Source organism: Hyaena hyaena, unplaced genomic scaffold (genome assembly GCF_003009895.1).
Source record: "Hyaena hyaena isolate Hyena2069 unplaced genomic scaffold, ASM300989v1 scaffold_563, whole genome shotgun sequence".
Taxonomy (NCBI): domain Eukaryota; kingdom Metazoa; phylum Chordata; class Mammalia; order Carnivora; family Hyaenidae; genus Hyaena; species Hyaena hyaena.
The window spans coordinates 921,955-944,675 of NW_024081197.1; the positions used below are offsets into that span (position 1 = coordinate 921,955).

Here is a 22,721-nt window from a genome sequence, read left to right on the forward strand (position 1 = left end):
TCCTTGTATTGTTTTTGTATATATTTAAGGAATGCTGTTCTTGTAAACAATTGCTTAAAAAAGAAATACTGAGACCAAAATACATTACTAGAGGATCACTGTAAAAGGTCACCAAAACTATCCTTGCTCATGACATCAGGGAAAATAGTTTCAGAATTTATCTTGTTAGAAAAAAATGCTACCACTTTTCTTCCTTTTTTCTTTTTTGAGATTATCACAATTAAACATCAGAAGATTTTTCCCAAATAAATGCTGATGTAAATGTTGATTTCAAGGGCAAATGATTTTCATAAGAGTCTATTTCTCAGGCATTTCACCATCTGTTGAAACTGAGGCAGCACTTTTCTGGTGTGAATTGTCACGGACTCCTGTGAAGTATTCCTTCTGGGAGAGTTTATTGGGACCTAAAGCTGATGAGCAGATGTAGGCTTAGCAGCATTTGGTAGCTTTGTAGAGGAATTAGATGGAAGTCTATGACGACTACTGTCCTCACCAGATGTAGATGAATGTCTTTTTCTTCCAAATTCCTCACTAATAGGGGGCTGCAAATTATGAAAGACAATAATAGCGACAATTTTACTATTTTTCCTCCCTTTAGAATCTTAGGCCAGACTTTTTAAACACAGAAGGAAACTAAGTTGGCACTTGAGAAGATTTATTAGCATAACAAAAACTGAACAGCAATTTAAAGTATTACATTTCTTCCTCAAATAAATCAGCCTACTAGTATTTGTTCATTCTTTCACTCAACATGTGTTTATCAAAATGCTCTTTGTTTTGGGGCTTGAACTACACTGCAGAGCCTAAATAATATGGCTGGGTCCCTGCCTCAAAGAAAATGTTTCAAAGAGGCTATTTTTCTGCTTTATTCAACTTCTGTCAACTCTAGTCCCTTTCAACCCTAAACACCTATCTTAGGCTTGTTTGAATGATAATGTTTAACAGATAAATGAAAGCAGCAGGGGGTAAAAAGACCAAGTTAAATAATCTATAGCAAGTTTGAAAGTTTATCTAGGGTTTCCAGGATAAGGAGGCTGGAAAGGATTACTGATGTGCTAATTTTAAACATTTTCAAACATAAATATCCATAAAGCTCCCAAATCCCCTTGGACTGTGAGGGTAGGCAGTGAAAACATATTCTGCACTAAAAAAAAAAAAAAAACAAAACAAAACAAAACAAAACAAAACAGCTTTTAAGGCCTTTCCAATTACAAAGATTTGGGAGCCCAGAACTATACACCACCAGACTAATATTTCATTTGTAGAGAAGACCATAACCTCCTCTCTAATCTTCTATTGTATTTAAAAAGCGGAGGCCTGAATTCTTAGTTCCTGCTCAGATAGGGCAAAAGTCACTATTACAGAGCAAGGATGTGTTTGTGAAAGAACTGGCTAGGCCACTCCAGAAACACTTTAATTTCAAAGACAGGCAATTCTTTTTTTTTTTTTTTTTTTTTTTACTTTTTAAATTTTTTTTTTTTTTTTTTTTTTACAAATAGTTTATTGTCAAATTAGTTTCTACATAACACTCAGTGCTCATCCCCAAAGTGCCCTCCTTCATGCCCATCCCCCCCTCCCCCCCACATCCATCAGTCCTCAGTTTTTGTCAGCATTCAAGAGTCTCTCATGGTTTGCCTCTCTCCCTTTCCCCCACCATTTCCGCCCTTCTTCTCCCCCTTGGTCCTCCGTCAAGTTCCTCCTAATCCTCCTATACGTGCAAACATATGGTATTTGTCCTTCTCTGCCTGACTTATTTCGCTCAGCATAACACCCTCAAGGTCCATCCATGTTGCTACACATGGCCAGATTTCATTGTTTCTCATTGCCATGTAGTATTCCATGGTATAGATAAACCACATCTTCTTGATCCATTCATCTGTTGATGGACACTTAGGCTCTTTCCATGTTTTAGCTATTGTGGAGAGTGCTGCTATGAACATTGGGGTACATGTGCTCCTATGCCTCAGCATTTCTGTATCCCTTGGGTAAATTCCTAGCAGTGCTATTGCTGGGTCATAAGGGAGTTCTATTGTTAGTTTCCTGAGGAACCTCCACACTGTTTTCCAGAGGGGCTGTACCAGTTTACATTCCCACCAACAGTGCAGGAGGGTGCCCGTTTCTCCACATCCTCGCCAGCATCTAGAGTTCTCTGATTTGCTCATTTTAGCCACTCTGACTGGCGTGAGGTGGTATCTCAGTGTGGTTTTGATTTGTATTTCCCTGATGAGGAGGGATGCTGAGCATCGTTTCATGTGTCTGTTGGCCATCTGGATGTCCTCTTTGGAGAAGTGTCTGTTCATGTCTTCTGCCCATTTCTTCACTGGGTTGTTTGTTTTTCGGGCGTGGAGTTTGGTGAGTTCCTTATAGATTCTGGATATTAACCCTTTATCTGATATGTCATTTGCAACTATCTTTTCCCATTCCGTTGGTTGCCTATTAATTTTCTGGGTTGTTTCCTTGGCCAAAGACAGGCAATTCTATTAATTCCATCTCTAGGCCATCAAACCTATTTCCACAAAATGTCAATACTAAGCAGAGATGAACCTAGCATTCCTTCCACCTCTCTTTTCTGTTCTTTTGATTCTTCTCTCCTTACTTCTCTTTTTCCTCCTTTTCCTTTATCTTATTTTCATCCCTTTCTTTTTTTGTAATGCTTTCCTTGTCCTCTTGAAATTAAATTGTTTAAAGCCTACTGTCCGGTGTCTACATATATACATAACATTCTTGTTATGTGTGGGGAAGCCTAAATCCTTGTTACATTAGCGCTTATTATAAAAACTATAGGATAGGGGCGCCTGGGTGGCTTAGTCGGTTAAGCGTCCGACTTTCGCTTAGGTCATGATCTCGCGGTTCGTGGGTTCGAGCCCCGCATCGGGCTCTGTGCTGACTGCCAGCTCGGAGCCTGGAGCCTGTTTCAGTCTGTGACTCCCTCTCTCTCTGACCCTCCCCTGCTCATGCTGTCTCTCTCTCTCCTAGAAATAAATAAAAATATTAAAAAAAAAAAAAAAAAACTATAGGATAAAGGCACATAGAAAGTGAACAATCTTCAAACTGGTGTGAGAAATTAGTAACATGCCCATATAAAAGTTACTAAATCTATAAAATGTTTAATTATAGGGGTTTATCAAAATTAAAGCGAACTGACAATTGGACTGTGGTTATGTAAGATGTTAATAATACTTGGGAAATCTGGGTAAACAGAGTATATGGTATTTCTCTGTACTATTTTAGCAACTGTTTTAAAGTTCGATTTCAAAACTAGGAAATTAAAATTGAGAAATAAAAAGTTAAAATAAAAGTTGTAAAATCCAAGTTAAGAAAGTCACAGATAGCTCAAAATCTAAAGGTAATAAAAAGACTAAAGAAGAAAGGACTTAAAACTTACATCAATGCGGAAGTCTTCTAACCTCTTGAAGCTACAGAGATATTCCTGAAGTTTTGGGTCAATAGACTGCGTCTTAGATCGAGAATATTTTAGATAAGCCCAAAACTTTTCTAATCCATACAGCTGACCTAATAACAAAGAAAAGTATACACGTTATACAGAAATTTTTAAATGATTCATATTGAACATGATCCTACCAGCAATTGATCATTTATCTTCCAGTGAACACTTTATCTAGTTCCTGAGAATAAGACGTAATAATAATGGCAGCTAACATTTAGTAAGCATCTCCGATGTAACAGGTATTATTTAGATTTTATACACTAAACGAATTCGAACCATATATAACCCTGTAATATAGGTACTTATGTGTATTACTGATGAGTAAACTGAGGCTAACAAAGTTAAGTAATTAACCAAGGTCACACAGCTACTAAGTAGTGGAAATGGGATTCAGACTTATGGATCTAGCCCCAAATCTGCACTGTTACCCACTGTGCTAGTCCATCTTTCCAAGCATACCTGCTGATGTTACAAAGAATTTTCAAGTAACAGAACATCAGTGAGTATCATCTTCATGTTTGTCAAGGGGAAAATGGCAAAATACTACTTCATAAAGGAAAACACATGGGTGTAGTCATTTTCTAAGACCTCACAGGAATGACCTTCTTACTATATGGTGCTCCATCCATCCTTCATCAAGAACCATAATAGTGGCCTGAAGGTCTTAAATGGCCTATTCTGAAAAAAGTTCTGAACTTTCTCTATTTATTGACTCAGGTTTACAATTTCTAAATAAAATAAGATTATTGGGGTTTTTTGTTTTGTTTTGTTTTACCAGATTCGTAGTCTTTTTTGGTTTCTTCTTGGAAGTCCTTAAAAATTTCTTGTCGGAATTTCTTTTCTAGTCCGTAACTATAAAACCTGAACAGACATTCTAATCCATACCTGCAAAAGGAAATAAATGGTTTACAATAAAAATTTTGCTATGTCAATCCAAAGATTTCATACTTAGCAGCACTAAAACAAGGAAACATGGCACAAATAACCCCAAGCAAAAAAATAAAGACTTAAATGTAATTTTTAATATGCAGGTTTTTAAAGCTGTAATGGGTAATTAGTAATCCCTGGATGGCTTTGCTCTTTTTATTCACTCAGCCACAGCACCTCATGGAACTATACTGGGAACCTGTAGAATGAGAGGCAGCCTGTGGACAACCGGAGTACGGCTCCTTTGGACAGAGGATTTCTTCCTGGTATTTCTAAAATGGTCAAAAGAGTTAGTGACATTAAGAAAGTTTTAGGGGCGCCTGGGTGGCTTAGTCGGTTAAGCGTCCGGCTTTCGCTTAGGTCATGATCTCGCAGTTCGTGGGTTCAAGCCCCGCGTCGGGCTCTGTGCTGACTGCCAGCTCAGAGCCTGGAGCCTGTTTCGGACTGTGACTCTCCCTCTCTCTCTGACCCTCCCCTGCTCACGCTGTCTCTCTCTCTCTCCCCTAGAAATAAATAAAAATATTAAAAAAAAAAAAAAAAAAGAAAGAAAGTTTTAGATTTTTTCCAAACTAAGGTTTATAATGGTGTGTTTGTGCATGGTTTTAAATACTCTTGAACATAATCTTTACTCAGGAGAGATAAAGACGATACTCTTGTGCCCTAGACCCTATGTGTAGTTGACCTACTTAACTATAAATGACAAACCTAATTAAATGGCTCCTAATAGACCTCCCCTACTTTAATTATAAAGTACATTTCATATTTGGCTAAAATAACTGTAATCACTACATTAATCAGGAAGCAAATATCCTTGTTTTCTTTTAAAACTACCTAGAAAACCCAAGACAAATTTTGGACAGTGGATCAGCAAACTACATGGGCTCAATCTTTAATTAATGGTGATAAGCAGAACCCATGACAGTGAATACAGTCTTCCGAGAAGCAGTAAAAGGACAATGTCTAGCCTACTCAACTAAAACAAGTCACAATTAATAGATTCTTAGAATCCTTAAATCATTCTGGGTGCCTTAGTGGAATAAACACTACAATTTCTTCACTACTGGTAACATAATTTTGCCTGGCTTTTATTCACAAAAAGGTGTGCGTGTGTGTGTGTCTTTTATAACTAGCTTATTTACAAGATGGAAAGTGGTGATATGTCCAGAAGAATAAATAGGTTTCTTGGCAAGCCACCAACAGAAATGTAGGACTACCAACTACACCCACACACTGACCTGAGCCCCTTGTTTCGGTAGCCATAAGTGATACTATTCTTTGAGCTTATATGACTGAAGGCTAGAGGTCTAAGGACTAAGTAACCACCAGGTCAGAAATGACGAGCACGCCTTGATACTCCTCTTATGGGATATTATATTGATATTAATTTATGTATTTATATGTAAATAGAAGTATAAATCATTGATATCTCAACCTTGGCTATATATAAGAATCATCTGGAGTGCTTTTAAAAAATACTGATGCCAAGGCTTTTGCTCCAAACAAATGAAATCCAAATCATTGGCAGTGAAGCCTATGCCTCTGTCTTTTCTTCCCTCCCTTCCTTCCTTCCTTGAAAGCAGAATTGAGAGCTTTTTGGGTTTTATCAAGTAAATAACATTCTAGAAGAATGTTAGAATTCTTAAAGGTTATTGGTAAAGGCCAATAGACTACTACAATGTTTAGATTTTTAGTCTTATTTTTTAGCAAACCAATTCCAAAGACCAGAAGCTTAACATCAATAACAAACCAACTATGCAGCATAACTGCCAGAGTGAAGGGCAGGGGCAAATGGCCAGTTGTCATTTATCCACTTACCCCTCATTGTGAGATAGCTTAGATGAGTAGAAAATATAAAGGATGAGAAGCAGAAATAACTGTATTTGAATTCTAGGCCTGTAATTACATCCCTGAAAATGGGGATAACAATATCCTACTTTTCAAGAACAGATGACATAATATTTATAAAGCACTTAGATCAGAGATGGCATATTAAAGACAATAAAGGTTATTTCTCTCCTTCCTTCTTAAAACTATCCTACTGCTAAATTTAGTCAATGGATAGATTCAGTACTGATCTTCTTTCTAATAACAGTAACAATTTATTGAGTACTTACTGTGTATCAGGTAATACGTTAAGACCTTATATGTTCTGTTTTGTTTAATATTCACAATAATCTTTTGAGGGTATCTACCACAATTTCCCCTACTTTATAGATAAAGAAGCTAAAGCTTGTTGTGATTAATAACTTGACAACTCACAGTGAGTTAATAGACTGGGACTCAAATTTAGGCCTGATTTCAAAGCCTTCAGATGCTTAACAACTGTGCTACATACTTCCTAAGGAAGAGCTAATCCAGGTTAATCACCAACATTGCAGAAACAGACCCAAAATTATGTGTTAAAAAGCTACTAGAAACATACAGACTAATATAGGAACACAGAAGAAGAATTCCCAACCTAGACTTGGATAGGCATGGGCATTTATTAGAAAGTCCTGAAGAACAAACAGAAATTGTTTGCAGAAACAGCAAAAGACACTGAGATTAATTATAACAGTGACTTTCAAACCTTTCTTTTTATTTTACAGAGAGAGAAAGCATGAGGGGGAGAGAGAATCTTAAGCAAGAATCCCAAGACCCTGGGATTATGACCTAAGCCAAAATCAAGAGTTGGATGGTCAACCTCAGGACTGAGCCACCCAGGTGGCCCTCAAACTTTTCTAAATCCAATAGTAAGAAAAATATTTTATCTGGTGACACAACATTCACATATATAAAAAAGCATACATAAGTTTTGCAAACAATTCTAAATTTGCATGTATGTATAAATTGTAAAAAAAAAAATTTACCTTACTATGTCTAGTGCAGTCTGACATTTTTCAAACTACTAAACTGATTTCACAACCCACTAATGAGTAGCAAACCAAAGTCTGAATAACATCAAAATGTTTTGTTCTCAATGTATTTGAATAACATCAAAATCAGAAATAGCAAATTTTGCCTTTTGTACCCAACCTGGTAAACTGGCAGTAGCTATTAAAACTGTGATAAGAAAGACTATAAATCTGAATTCAAGAACATTATTAAGTAGTTCTGGGATTAATTAGAGATGTCAGGAATAGAAGTGAGAGAAACAGAGGTACACATATCATGGATCTATCATTCCTAATGAAAATAAAGATTCTGGATGAAAATGAAAGTCTATTTTTCCACAAGTCAGGACAAATATAATTTTTTACCAGAAAAATTTTTTGTAACATTTTGTATTCATCTCAAAGATCACAATATCTGAGATGTTAACAATATATTCTTATTTAAGATTTACAAGTAGAATCCATTTTTAGAACTTGAAGAATGGTAAATTTAGGTAAATATTGAGCATAAAATTATCCTTTTTTCTTCTTTCCATCTCTTCTTCTTTTCTTCCCCTTTCCAGGAATAAACTGCTTGCATGAGTTAGCAAAGCAGAGAGAGGAAGAAGAGACAAGCAGAATAAGCAGAGGTAAGAATACATATAACCATCTAGAGGCAAGAGCTTGGGTCATCCAGAAAATACGTTCCGTACTACTGTTGTCTAGAGCACTAGGATGAAAAAATGAGATGTGACAGATGAATGTGGACGTATCATGAGAGGCCTTATTTTTTCTTGGCTCAAGACATCTTAACAACTAATTTGGCTCCAAGTATTTATCAATTTGGGGATGTATGTGCATATGCAAGGAAATCTCTAACGGCTCTTTCAAATTTCATGTGGCCTTTGTGCCAACCCCTAAGATGTTTCCAGATGATCCTACCTCCTGGTATTCACAACGTTATCTCCTCCCACCAGGGATGGTACCAAGGTTGGTCTATGTGCCACAACACAACGCAGCAGAAGTGATTGTATGTCACTTTCAAGCATAGGTTATACAAGACACCAAGACTTTCGTCTTGGAAGGTCTCCACCTTTCTGAGATCATTTGCTCTGAAGTCATGTCGTTAAATGCCCAGTGGTGGCCTATGTGGTGAAAAACTGGAGCTTCAGCCAGGTGAATAAGCTTGACGAGGATCCTCCAGCCTAAGTCTTTAGAGACTGTAGCCAGGTCTGACACCTTGATTGCACATGAGACATTTGAGTCAGAACCACTCAGCTAAGCTGTTCCTAGAGTCTTGACCCTTAGAAATTGTAAACTAATAAATGTTTATTGTTTCCCTCTTCTGAGTTTTGGGGTAGTTTTCTGTGCAGCAATAGGAAACTAATACAGCCCTGTCCCCAGTTATGTTGTTCTACTTTCACAGTTCAAAACTGGGTTACTTTAACCACTTTTTAAATTATTTTTGAAAACTCCCTTCAACTGTAAAATGTGAGAAAATATTTGACCTGTAATTTTCTTTTGCATCTTCCCAAGCAAGTTGTCTAAATTCCTCATACATTTTTTTATTGAAGTGATCTCTGAGGAAAAAGGACCAGAAACGAAAGAGGGTATTCATTTCTTGGGACTGGCCAATTCCCAAGCGTTTTCTCTCTGGAAAAAGTTAAAATAATAAAACATTTTTTTGTTAACGTCAAAACATCAGACATTTTATATAACTCAAAATAAGGAAAACTAAAACATGTTAATCTCTAAAATGTACTTGGCTTTCTTCTAAATAAGGAACAAATATTAATCCGTTTTGATTCACTGATCAAATTTAAGCATTTGCCAATAGTAACAAGAATATACTAAACTTCATTTCCTAATGTATATAAGCTACAAAATACATGAATAAAAAATGTGTATAAACACATTTACTTAAGGTAATTATAAAAAAAGAATATCTTAACCTGATATTAAATGTCATACTTTCTAATATTATATTTTAATTTAAAATATAGCTATTTTAAGGACAAGCATCTTACCACTTAGGCATCTTCGACGATACTTGTGGTACACTTGTTGGGTAAAGCCATTTTCCTTCAAAAGTTCATGAGAAGGGTGCTGGAACTTTGGGAATGAATGAGGAGTACATCCATAACTTCCTACTAGTGGTGCACCTTCTGAAGGAGAGGCATTTGAACTGCTGTTTGAGGAGGGGGGAAAAAAGTCTTCAAACTGAAATATCAAGAACCAAGTTTTTAAACCAATTTGTACTATTTGTTTGTTATTGTGTCTGAACAGTGGAAAAGACATTAGTCCCTAAAACTAAACTAAGACATAAAGATATATATTTGGATTGCTATTTATGTTCAACACATAGATATATGCAGAAGTTGATAAAGAACAGGGTTATAAATTTTCAAACTAAAGCAGTAAGGAGAAGCACATAACTGAATAACTAGCTTATTCCTATTCTGGATCCAGTTTAGTTTAGTTTTTAGTTTAGTTTCTTATGATACTAGAGAAAATTTCAATTTTCTTGAGTAATTAGGTAAATGATGTACATTGGGTAAATGGAAATGAGGAATAAAATCTGGCACAAAGATAATAATTTTATGAATCCAAAGACATACCTGCAGTTCTGTATATCAATTCCACTTCTGAAATCTCACCTAAATCTGCCTTTTCATCTACACTCCGTTATTCAAATATAGGCTTTCTTCTTCCTTCACTCGAACTAACTGGTCTCCCTCCTCTATCTTACCACTGAAGTGATCTTCCTGTGTTTTGTTTTATTTATTTTTTGCAAAGTGATCTTCCTAAGATGCTGATCTAAATCAGTGGTTTTCAAAGTGTAGCCTAAGAATGCTTGAAAGCTTCCCAAGATCCCTTTAGGAAGTCAGCCACTCAAAACTATTTTCATACTAACACTAAGGTATTATTTGCCCTTTTCAGTGTATTCGAATTTGCACTGATAGTTCTAAAGCAATGGTGTATAAAATTGCTAATGCAAATTGAGGCACAGCCACCATATTTTACATACTAGTGACTGTAAGTTTCAAAAAGTACCACTTTCAACTTAAGGAATCCTTGATTAAGCAAAAAAATTAACGTTATGAAATCTCAACCCTTGAGTACTTGTCTTATTGTATGGGACAAAAGCTTTAGTTTTGCAAAATGAAAAAGTTCTGGAATTGTTTCACAACAATGTGAATATACTTAACACTACTGAACTGTACACTTAAAAACAGTTAAAATGGTAAAATTTTTGTTATGTGAGTTTTTAATCACAATTTTAAAAAATGGAAAGCATAAAGCACTTTTGCAGCAGTATCAAAATACAGTGGCTATTTTTATGGACTGAATGTTGAATTTCTAGCCTCTAATAAGATGGTATTAGGAGGTAATTAAGTAATGAGGGTAGAGTTGATGAGTGGGGAGAGTGCCCTTATAAAAAGAAACATGGGATAGGCTAGCTTCCTCTCTCTGTTCACCATAAGAGGATACAAGTAGATGGCCATCTGCAAAGTAGGCCCTCAGCAGATACTGGACCCATTGGTACCCCTGATCCTGGAACTGTGAGAAATAAATGCTTTAGTCCATTGCATGTTTGTTATAGCAGCTCAAACTAAAACAGTTGTCTTCAGTCAAAGCACTTGTCATAAAGTAGTGAGCTGACCTTGCTGATTTTTCTTGCAACAACATTTTTAATTAGAAAACAGCAAATTACGGATATTCAGATTGCATTTTGTGTCAGACATTTCTCTGAAAACGAACAAAATGAATCTCTAATGTCAAGGAAAACTCTGAGTTCTTAGACAAATATTGGAATCTTGGAAACCTTGTATTTGTGACCATGAGCCTGACAGTTTCCACTAATACTTAAAAACTTCCCTAATAAAATCAGTGGTGATTTTTTTAGGAGTGTGTGCATGCATGTCTGTTTGTATGGTTAAATATATATGCTATTTACAATTTTTGACATTCTTAAGCATGCTTATTATACATCAGCATTAGCTACTCACAATGTTATATAACATCACCAATATCTATACCTAAAACTTCTTTATCATCCCCCAAAAAACTCTATTAAACAATAACTAGCCCTTTCCTCCTTCCTTCAGCTCCCAATAACCTCTATTCTACTTTCTCTATTTACACTGGACTATTCTGGATACCTCATACAAGTGGGATCATACTATATTTACCCTTCAGAGTCTGCCTTATTTTAATAAGCATGTTTTCAAGGTCCATCGATGTTGCTGCATAAATTAAAATTTCATTCTTTTATATGGTTGAATATTCCACTGTATGATACCATATTGTGTTTATGCAGTCATCTGTTAATGGACACTGGATTGTTTTCGTCTTTTGGCTATTATGAGTAATATTTCTATAAATATGGACATAAAAGTGTTTGTTCAACTCCTTATTTTCAATTCTTTTGGGTATATACCTTAGAGTAGAATAACTGGGTCATATAGTAATTCTATGTTTTAGAATTTTGAGAAAATGCCAAACTGTTTTCCATAGTGGCTGCAGCATTTTCCACAAGCAATGCACAAGGGTTCCAGTTTCTACACATCCTCACACTTATTTTCAGTTAAAAATATATATATACATATCTGTATTAGACAGCTCAGGCTGCCATAACAAGATACCACAGATCAAGATCATACCATAGATATTTTCAGATCAGAATGCTATATGAGACTTGAGATCACAAGAAAAAAATCTAGAAAGCCCTCAAATACATGGAGGTTAAGGACATCCTACTAAAGAATGAATGGCAAAATTAAAGAAGAAATTAAAAATACATGAAGCAAATGAAAATGAAAACATGATAGTCCAAACCTTTTGGGATGCAGCAAAGAGTCCTAAGAGGAAAGTATATTGCAATTCAGGCCTATTTCAAGAAGCAAGAAAAATCTCAAATAATAACGTAACCTTACACCAAAAGGAGCTGGAAAAGGAAGAGCAAATAAAGCCTAAAGCCAGCAGAAGGGAAATAATAAAGATAAGAGCAGAAATAAATGATATAGAAACAAACAAACAATATACAGAACAGATTAACAAAACTAAGAGCTGATTCTTTCAAAGAACAAAATTGATAAACCCCTAGCCAGACTTATCAAAAAGAAAAGAGAAAGGAACCAAATAGATAAAATCACAAACAATAAAGAAGAGATCAGAACCAACACCACAGAAATGCAAACAATTATGAGTATATTATGAAAAACTATATGCCAACAAACTGAGCAATCTGGAAGAAATGGACACATTTCTAGAAACATACAAACTACCAAAACTGAAATAGGAAAAAAATCGAAAATTTGAAAAGTCCCATAATCAACAAAGAAATTGAATTAGTAATCAAAAATCTCCTAATAAACAAAAGTCGAGGGCCAGATGGCTTTCCAGGGAAATTCTACTAGACATTTAAAGAACAGTTAATATTTCTTCTTCTCAAACTGTTCCAAAAAATAGAAATGGAGAGAAAGCTTCCAAACACATTCTAGGAAGCCGGCATTTCCTTGATTCCAAAACCAAAGACCCCACTAAAAAGGAGAAATACAGACCAATATCCCTGATGAACATGGATGAAAAAATTCTCAGGAAGATAGTAGCAAATAAAATTCAACAGTACATTAAGAGAATTATTCACTGTGATCAAGTGGGATTTATTCCTGAGCGGCAAGAGTGGTTCAATATTCACAAATCAATCAACACAATACACCACATTAAAAAAAGAAAGGATAAGAATGATATGATCCTGTTAATACATTCAGAAAAAGTATTTGACAAATTATAGCATCTATTCTTGATCAAAACCCTCAACAAAGTAGGGATAGAGGGAACATACCTCAACATCATAAAGGCAAAATATAAAAGGCCCACAGCTAATATCCTCCTCAATGGGGAAAAACTGAAAGCTTTTCCTCTGTAGTCAGGAACAAGGCAAGAGTGTCCACTTTCATCATTGTTATTTAACATAGTACTAGAAGTCTTAGCCTCAGCAATCAGAAAAGAAAAAGAAATAAAGGGCCTCCAAATGGGCAAAGTAGTAGTGAAACTTTCACTATTTGCAGATGACATGTAGCATTCTATATAGAACACCTGAAAGACTCCAAAAGATTGCTAGAACTAATACACAAATTCAGCAAAGTCACAGGATATAGAATCAATGTGCAGAAATCTGTTGCATTTCTATACACCAATAATGAAGCAATAAGAATCTAGAATTCAATAAAAATTTATGAGACAGATATAACAAGAAAATTAAACAGAATGAGACTTACAGATGCCTGCTGGCATGATCACACAATGCACATTAACTATGATTAGGGGCACCTGGGTACCTCAGTCAGTTAAGTGTCCACTTTGACACGGTTATGACCTTATGATTGGTGAGGACGAGCCCCACTCAGATCTTCTGTCTTCCTCTCTCTCTGCTCTTCCTCTACTTACACTCTCTTGCTCACTCAAAAATACTTAAAAAAAATAAAAAATATGTAAGGAACTCACCAAACTCCACATACAAAAACCAAATAATCCAGTGAAGAAATGGGCAGAAGACATGAACAGACACTTCTCCAAAGAGGGTGTCCAGATGGCCAACAGACACATGAAACGATGCTCAGCATCACTGATCATCAGGGAAATACATATCAAAACCACACTGATACCACCTCACGGTGGTCAGAGTGGCTAAAATGAACAAATCAGGAGACTCTAGATACTGGCGAGGATGTGGAGAAACAGGCACTCTTCTACACTGTCGGGAGAATGTAAACTGGTGGAGCCCCTCTGGAAAACAGTGTGGAGGTTCCTCAAAAAATCAACAACAGAACTCCACTATGACAGCAATGGCACTGCTAGAATTTACCCAAGGTATACAGGAGTGATAATGCATAGGGGCACATGGACCCCAATGTTCACAGCAGCACTTTCGCCAATAGCCAAATCACAAAAAGAGCCTAAATGTCCATCAACTGATGAATGGATCAAGAAGATGTGGTTTATCTATACAATGGAATACTACACGGCAATGAGAAAAAATGAAAACTGGCCATTTGTAGCAATGTGGATGGAACTCGAGAGTGTTATGCTGAGCGAAATAAGTCAGGCAGAGAAGGACAGATACCATATGTTTTCACTTATAAGAGGAACAGGAGAAACTTAACAGAGAATCATGGAGGAGGAGAAGGGGAAAAATAGTTGGGGAGAGGGAGGGAGACAAACCATGAGAGACTCTTGAATACCAAGAACAAACTGAGAGCTGATGGGGGTAGGGGAGAGGGGAAGGGGGTGATGGGCATAGAGGAGGGCACCTGTGGGGATGGGCACTGGGTGTTATATGGAAACCAACTTGAAAATAAACTATTCAAAAATTTAAAAAATAGTAACTATGATTAGATTAATATGTTGAAGGATCTCATGGAAAAGGAAAACAACATGCATAACAGAATTTCAGCAGGAAAACTATTATTACAACGTCACATGGTAATACAAAATATATGAAGCACAATATCAAAAATAGAGAATTCCCATGATGAGTTTATCAGGAGACTGGACACAGTTGAAGAAAGCATTAGTAAACTTGAACACAGGTCAATCAAAACTATCCAACATGAATTATAGAGAGAAAAAGAGTAGAATATAAGATCAGATCAACTAAGAGTTGTGAGATATTAGTAAACGGTCTAATGTACATGTAATTGGAATCCCAGAAGGGGAATAAACAACAAGAACACATAGCAAGAAATATTTGATGAGCTAAGAGATGAAAATTTTCCCAACCTAATAAAAGACAACAAACAATAAATCCACTAATTTCAGAGGAACACAAGCAGGATAAATACTTGGTGTGTCAGACACATTTATATACATATATCCATATCTATACCTAGAACCATCAAAGAATTTTATACTCAATAAGAACATCTTACAAAATAGAAAAAAACAAACTTTTCCTAATAAGCAAAAGTTGACAGAATTCATTGCTATTAGACGTGTACAACAAGAAATGTTTAAGAAATGAAGAGCATTACAAATGCTAAAAATGAGAGCAAATATTTTTAAAATGTCTCATGTCATTTGTTCAAAAGATATTGTCTAAAGAAAAGCAATAACAAAGCGTAACAAAGGATGGGAGGAAATGGAACTTTATGGTGTTAAGATTCTTATGCTACACATGTAGTGGTATAATTTGAAAGTAGACTAGGTTAAAATGTATATTATGAACTACATAAGACCAATAAAAATAAGAGATATAAGTGAAAAACCAATGGTAGAAATAAAAGAGAATTATTATTAAAACTCAACTGATCCAAAAGATAGAAGGAAAAAGAACACAGATGAGACAAACAGAATATAAGATGGTAGACTTAAATCTAATCACATCCTCAAGGCTAACACCAATAATACATATCAACATCATGTACCCCCAATATAATGCATCAAGAGGGCATTAAGGTCTCCAGTATGTTGACTTTGAGTTAATCAGAGAGATTCTCTTGGGTGGGCCTGACCTAATCAGGTGAGCCCTAAAAAAATGACAGCAGTTGAAGTCACTGTTCCGTGGATATCAGGGAAACAGACTGCCATGTTGTGGAGAAGATCACATGGCAGGGAATGTCAGCAATCTCTGGGAGATAAGAGCATTAGTCTTAGAACTATGGAAACATGCATACTGCCAACTTAAATGAGCTTAGAAGAGGACCCCCAAGATTCAGATGAGAATACATTCCAGATAACACCTGGATTTCAGCCTTGTGAGATCAAGCAGTCAATCCAGCCATAAACCATGTCTGGATTTCTGACCTACAGAAACTGTGAGGTAATCAACAGATCCACTGAATTGGTTGTAATTTGTTACACAGCAATAGAAAACTAACATAATAAATGAACTGTAGTCTTTAAGATTGTCAAGGTCATAAAAGAAAGGAAAAGTGAAAAACTCTTACAGATTGGAGGAGACTAAGGAAACATGACAACTAAATGCAGTTTGTATTCTTGGAACAGTAAACATGGAAAAAACTGATATGATCTGAATAAATCCTATAGTTAACATATTGTACCAAGAAAAAAATAAAAATCTAATCACATCCATAATTACATTAATGTAGATGAGATAAAGATATGAATGCTGACAGCAGGTGAGGCTATGGTGTGGGAGGCAGGGAATGCAGGAAGTAGATAGGAACTCTCAGTATCTTCTGGTCAATTTTTGCTGTCAATCTAAACTACTCTAAAAAATAGGTCAGTTGAAAAACTACATACTCATTATTGTAAATACTTGTCTGTCAATCCCTGAATTAAGTTTCAGAAAGGTAGTGACTGGATTTATCTTGTTCCCTGATGTATACTCAGTGCCTAGAAAAGTGCCCAACACATTGTTAAGTTCCTGCTTTCCTGATACATTTTACTTGTAGGAGAAGGTCAAGTGGTACCTGGGAATGAATAAATCACTATTTAAATGAATTATTAATAACAAAAGATACAATAAAGATAGACTGTAAGAAACATATGCCTAACTAAATGTTCCAACTAAACTAAATATTATTGATTAAACATCTTTCACCATTATCTGTTGATCTCTAAATATACTACTCCAATTTAAAAAAAAATACCCTGGAAAAATAAACTCTCAAAATCACTTAGAACACAAAAATTACCCTAAGTACACAAAAGGAGTAAAAAAAATATATATATATATTTTATCTTTTAAGGACAATACATCTAATGAGAACAAAATGTAAAAGTAGCAAATAAATATCACTGGAAAGACAAAGGTGGATATTTTCAGATTTTCTTTGATTGAAACTATTTAATCCTTTCTTCTAGTAACCAGTCAAAACAATTTTTCCTCAAGTTTTCACTTAGAAAGTTGGTCAGATAATTATTCTGAAAACATTTATTTAAACACACAATGGGTGTACAAGACACACAAAGTAATTAGCAGTAAATCACCTCTGCATCCACTCTACAGGATAAAACATACCATATTATGTTGCACAACTGGCACTATAAAAGGTTTGCTCTGTTATCTCCTTTGAGATAAATAATAGTCTTTTTAAAAAAATTAAAGCTAAAAGAAAAACCACGTACTACTAACATTCAGCTAATCCATTTTCTTCCAAAAGGAAAAATTTCAAAATAAGTGTTTTATTTCCGTATTCTTAATACAGTTTGAGTAGATAGTTTATCACATTAATTCACTCAGAATCTATGTCACTGATTATCTAGAATCTTTCATAAACCTAAATATTTTTTATTTAAGAGTATATATTTATGGAAACTAGTTTTTAAAAATTTTTTTTAAAATGTTTTATTTATTTCTGAGAGAGAGAGAGAGATACAGCATGAGCAGGGGAGGGTCAGAGAGTGAGGGAACACAGAATCTGAAACAGGCTCCAGGCTCTGAGCTGGCTAACAGCACAGAGCCCCCCATGAACCGCGAGATCATGACCTGAGCCAAAGTCAGACGCTCAACTGACTGAGCCACCCAGGCGCCCCTATGGAAACTAGTTTAAATGGAAAAAAATAACTGTCCCACTCAATTTTTCCTTACTGTACTTACTGGAAAATTGTCCCATTTATTCCCCCTCCTTTGGCTTCTTTTTAAAAACTATTTTCATTGTTCTATAATTTGCTGACATATTAACTTTTATACATTCCAAAGGTCTAATTAGTAACTGTTTTCAATAAACTTAATATCAAAAACAAAGCAATGTTTGACAAATATAGTACCTGACAGAAGATGTTCTTGGTCCATGATCTCTGGAATCCATTACCCAACCAACATGACACTCTAGAGGGGGATTTGTACTATGTCTTGTTTTTCTCTTTCTTGGACTCTAAAGAAAAAGAAGTCAAACATTGCAATGATTTGAGTAGTGTGAACTTCACAAGTAAACTAAAACCCTCTGACTATAAACTAGCTCAAACATTTTCATACTGTAGATGACACATTATGAAATCACATGAAGTCACAAAACTCAAATATTTCACATACAAGGTACAAAACTTAAAAGGTCTTTTTGCTAGGTTTCAACACAAGGATTAAAGTAAATACAACTTAGCATGATTCTTCATTATATCTTCTGATCAACTTTAATTACACTACCAAATTGGAAAGAAGTTATTCCTTAACCTGAGAAAACATCAATCACTATGGTAAAATACAATTTTTAAATGAATTTTTACAATCTAAACATGTATTTTAAAAAATGTGATAGAAACTAAAAAGTCTCATTTTGTAATGTTAAATGATACAAAATGCAGGCTTTATATTCCTAGTTGTTTTGGGTACCTTTACATCAATAGTTTTTGGTTCTTTAACAACAGGATAAAATCTTGGTGTTTTGTTTGGATCTTGTAACCTGGGTGTTCGAGGTGTTTTAGGTGACCTTGCAGGATAAATTCTAGGAGATTCTGGAACTGCTGTGGGCAATGAAAGGGCCATTGTTGCTGAAGATATTTCTGAAACATCAAACAGCTTCTGAGCCAATTTGTCACTCAAATCTGCAAAATAAAAAGCTTGTTAAAAGTAGATGCTAAGAAAATATTTTACTTAAGAGTGTGGGTAATTCTGAAATTTTCTACTCTCAAATGATTATTTTCCTCATAAACATTTCAAATATATAAGAATAAAAAATAAACACGTCTATACATCACTTAGCTTTATTAAATTTTAATATTGCTATATCTGACATTTTTAAAAAGAAAAGTAAGCTGAAGCCCACCGTATAACCTTCTCCAATCCCATTTTGCTTTTCCTCATCAGAGACAACCAGGCTCTCAAATTTATCTATAATTATATACATATATGTAATACCATTATTTGCATAATTAGCTTTACATAAATGACATCATGTTACATGTATCATTTTGCAAGCTTTTGCAGTCATATCTTGTTTGACACTTGATTATTCAAGTTCTACTCATATAGCTTTGGTTTATTCATTTTCACTACAGAATTTTATGCTGTTATACAAATATATCAAAATTTATACATCCTTCTGAAGATACATATTTATGTTAGTTCTAAATTTTTGGTATAATTACAATGCTACAGTGAACACTGCTAAACATGTCTCTCTGTATAGGTGTGAGCATGTCTCTAGGGTGTATATGTGAAAGGGAAATGTTGACTATAATGGCACATGCATCTTTATTTTGAGAGAAAGAGAAAGAAAGAGAGAGAGAGGGAGTGAAGGACAGATAAAGAGGGAGAGAGAGAATCCCAAGCAGGCTCCATGCTATCAAGCGTTGAGCCTGAGGAGGGACTCAATCTCATGAACTGTGAGATCATGACCTGAGTGCAAATCAAGAGTAGGAGGTTTCAACCGACTAAGGACCCCCTGCACATGCATCTTCTGATTTACTTAGCTGATTTACTAAGTACTGATTGCCAAAGTGCTTTCTACAATGGTTTCACCAATTTATACTCCCACCAGCAGCATGAAAGTCTCAGCAATTTAATATCCTAGTCAAGACTGGGTTCTGTTTAGATGTTTAAATATTTTTCCATCTCATGGAATTTGAATGGTATTTGTATTTGGGGGTTTTTTGTTTTTTATTTTTTGAATATCAAGTTTTTTATTTAAATTCTAGTCAGTTAACATATATGGCAATATTGGTTACAAATGTAGAATTTAGTGATTCATCATTTCCATATAATACTCAGTGCTCATCACAAGTGTACTCCTTAATATCTCATCAAGCGTTTAGCCCATCCCCCACCCTCCCAACCCTTAGTTTGTTCTCTATGGGTGTCTTATGGTTTGCTCCCCTATTTTCCCTCCCTTCCTCTATGTTTGTTACTAGTGAGACTGAATATATTTTCATATGTATAGTCATCACTCACATTTCCCCTATCATGAATTTACCATTCATATCCTCAGGCTATATTTCTATTGGGTTGTTTTGTTTATTAATTAGTTTGTGAAAATATTATGGTAAGATACTAATAGTAAGCAAGTGGAATGTAGGCTCTGTTTCTATATGGTTTTTCTTCAGACTTACCACTTCTCTTGATTTATACAATGGATTTTTGTTTATCATTCAACAAATATTACCAAGTACCTGCTATATGCCAAGCACTATTCTAGACACAAGGCTGTAAACTCAAAAGTGAATTTACCACTCTGTTACCTAATTTTCTGCCTAATTTTCCCATTTTTTCTCCCAATCTGTTATCAGAATGATTATTCTGGAAGAGCAGGGGGGAGCCAAATTAGGTCATTTCATGTTTTTACTTAAAATCATTCAGTGTTTCCTTTTTGCCTCTGGAAGAAATCTAGTCTCTATCATGGCATATGAGACTTTACTGATTTTGACTTATCTATTGTCTTTCTCCACTTCAATTTTGGTGCCCCATATAGGAACCTACTGGTTGTTTCTATTTTCTTGCTTCATATCTTTTCATATGCTTTTCCTCTGTCTTAAAGTCCATTTCCCTTATCTTTTTACTTCCCTTTCAACTCATATCCTTCCTTTAGTACCCAGCACAGTTACTTTCCCTAGGAATTTGAAGCACTTCTTGAACTCTTGCCAATAAAAATAATAATTTTTTGGTGCCATCTTTGCATTTTATCCATTTGTTTTATTTATTAAATTAAAATTTATTTTCTTATATATATATTATCAGATATTATCAGAGGCTAAGAACAGTGCTTCCCTAAAAGGAAGAGACACAATCTTATATTTGTATACCAATGTCTAGAATACTGCTAGCATGACCAAATGACCAATAAATTTAACGGAATTGTGTTATTAGAGATTTTTTTTGGACCAAAAAGATAATGCAATCTCAAAAATAAAACTATGATCATACACTGAAAAATATGTTAAATCCAGCACCTCTGTAAAAGAAATATTTTAAAAAGATCTAGGCATAGGTTTATCTATACGATGGAATACTACATGGCAATGAGAAAGAATGAAATCTGGCCATGTGTAGCAACATGGATGGACCTTGAGGGTGTTATGCTGAGCGAAATAAGTTAGGCAGAGAAGGACAAATACCATATGTTTGCATGTATAGGAGGATTAGAAGGAACTTAATGGAGGACCATGGGGGAAGAAGAAGAGGGGAAATGGTGGGAAGAGGGAGAGAGGCAAACCATGAGAGACTCTTGAATGATAAGAACAAAAAAAAGAAAGATGAAGGGGGGGGGAAGGGGGGAGATGGACATGGAGGAGGGCACTTGTGGGGATGAGCACTGGGTGTTATATGGAAACCAACTTGACAATAAACTATTTGTAAAGAAAAAAAAGATCTAGGAACAATAACAGTAAGGTTCTTAGCATCCAGATTATGGTCTCCCAATTCTATTTCCCACTGATCTGGTCCTCAAAAAGGAATAGAGTCTGCAGTAGGAAGTATAATATGAGCCTGGGAAATCCTAAGTCAGAAAGCAATGAAGTTAAAAAAGAAAAAAACTAAAATAGGTCATAAGGACATAACAGCAAATTTCAGTGGGCCCCATCAATCAAAAATGAAGTACTCTGACCACTAAAAACAATGACTGAAACTGATTAAACATTTCAAATAAGCTCTACAAGTTCATAATGGTGCCTTAACAATCACATTTGCAGGTTGCTAGGGCACCAAACTCATTATTCTAAAAACTGATAAACCAAATGCAAAGAAAGAAACAAGCATTTATCCTTTCTTTCCTGGAAAAATTGAATTTCAGAGTAATCAAAGAGTTGATAAAAGGATCTTCTTCTTTATAGAATTCTAGGCATGAAACACAGAAGGAATGAGAGAACTAGATGACTATTTTGCAACTCTAATGAAATAGAGGATCTTGGGAATATTCATCAATGACTCTTAAAACCATTTAGTAAAATGTTGAAGCGAGATTCAACACCAAAGACATGACATCTGAAAGGAAGAATTGATAAGATGGACATCACTTTGAAATGAAAAAAAAAATCTTCCCTGCAAATGACACTGTCAAGAGAATGAGAAGACAAGTCACAGACTGGAAGAAAATATTTGCAAAAGACACATCTGCTAAAGGACCATTATCCAAAATATATAAAGAACTCTTAAAACTCAACAATAAGAAACAAATAAATTAAAAAATACAAACAGATACATTAATGAAGATATATATGGCAAATAAGCACAGGTAAAGATGTTCCACATCATGTCATCAGGGAAATGTAAATGAAAATCAAATACCATGACAACCTATGAGAATGGCCAAAATCCAAACACTGGCAACACCAAATGCTGGCAAGAATATGGAGCAACAGGATCTCCATTGATTGGTGGTGGGAATGAAAAATGAATACAGTCACTTTGGAAGACAGTTTGGTAGCTTTATACAAAAGTAAACATATTTTTCCCATACGATCTAGCAATTACTCTCCTTGGTATATACTCAAAGGAATTGAAAACTTATGTCCACACAAAAACTAGCACACGGATATTAATAGTAGCTTTATTCATAATTGCCAAAACTTGAAACCAATAAAGATGTCCTTCAGTA

At 35.1% G+C, this 22,721-nt stretch overlaps 1 protein-coding gene across 7 annotated transcripts in view; it reads right to left on the reverse strand.

Annotated features, from left to right (window-relative positions):
• Positions 1–268: 268 nt before the first annotated feature.
• The window catches only part of LARP1B (La ribonucleoprotein 1B), a 117,345-nt gene continuing 94,892 nt past the window's right edge, over positions 269–22,721 (reverse strand). For 4 of the 7 annotated variants that reach the window (XM_039256245.1, XM_039256247.1, XM_039256244.1 and 1 more), the window contains 7 exons: positions 18,527–18,738; positions 17,965–18,071; positions 9,255–9,415; positions 8,736–8,880; positions 4,224–4,333; positions 3,386–3,513; positions 269–542 (listed from right to left, as the gene is read on the reverse strand). In XM_039256245.1, the coding sequence (XP_039112176.1) occupies positions 405–542; positions 3,386–3,513; positions 4,224–4,333; positions 8,736–8,880; positions 9,255–9,415; positions 17,965–18,071; positions 18,527–18,738 (1,001 nt within the window). In that variant the 3' untranslated portion in view covers positions 269–404. Of the gene's footprint in view, positions 543–3,385; positions 3,514–4,223; positions 4,334–8,735; positions 8,881–9,254; positions 9,448–17,964; positions 18,072–18,526; positions 18,739–22,721 lie in introns of those variants that run through there. The other 3 variants (XR_005532485.1, XM_039256246.1, XM_039256248.1) reach the window with 3 other exon arrangements.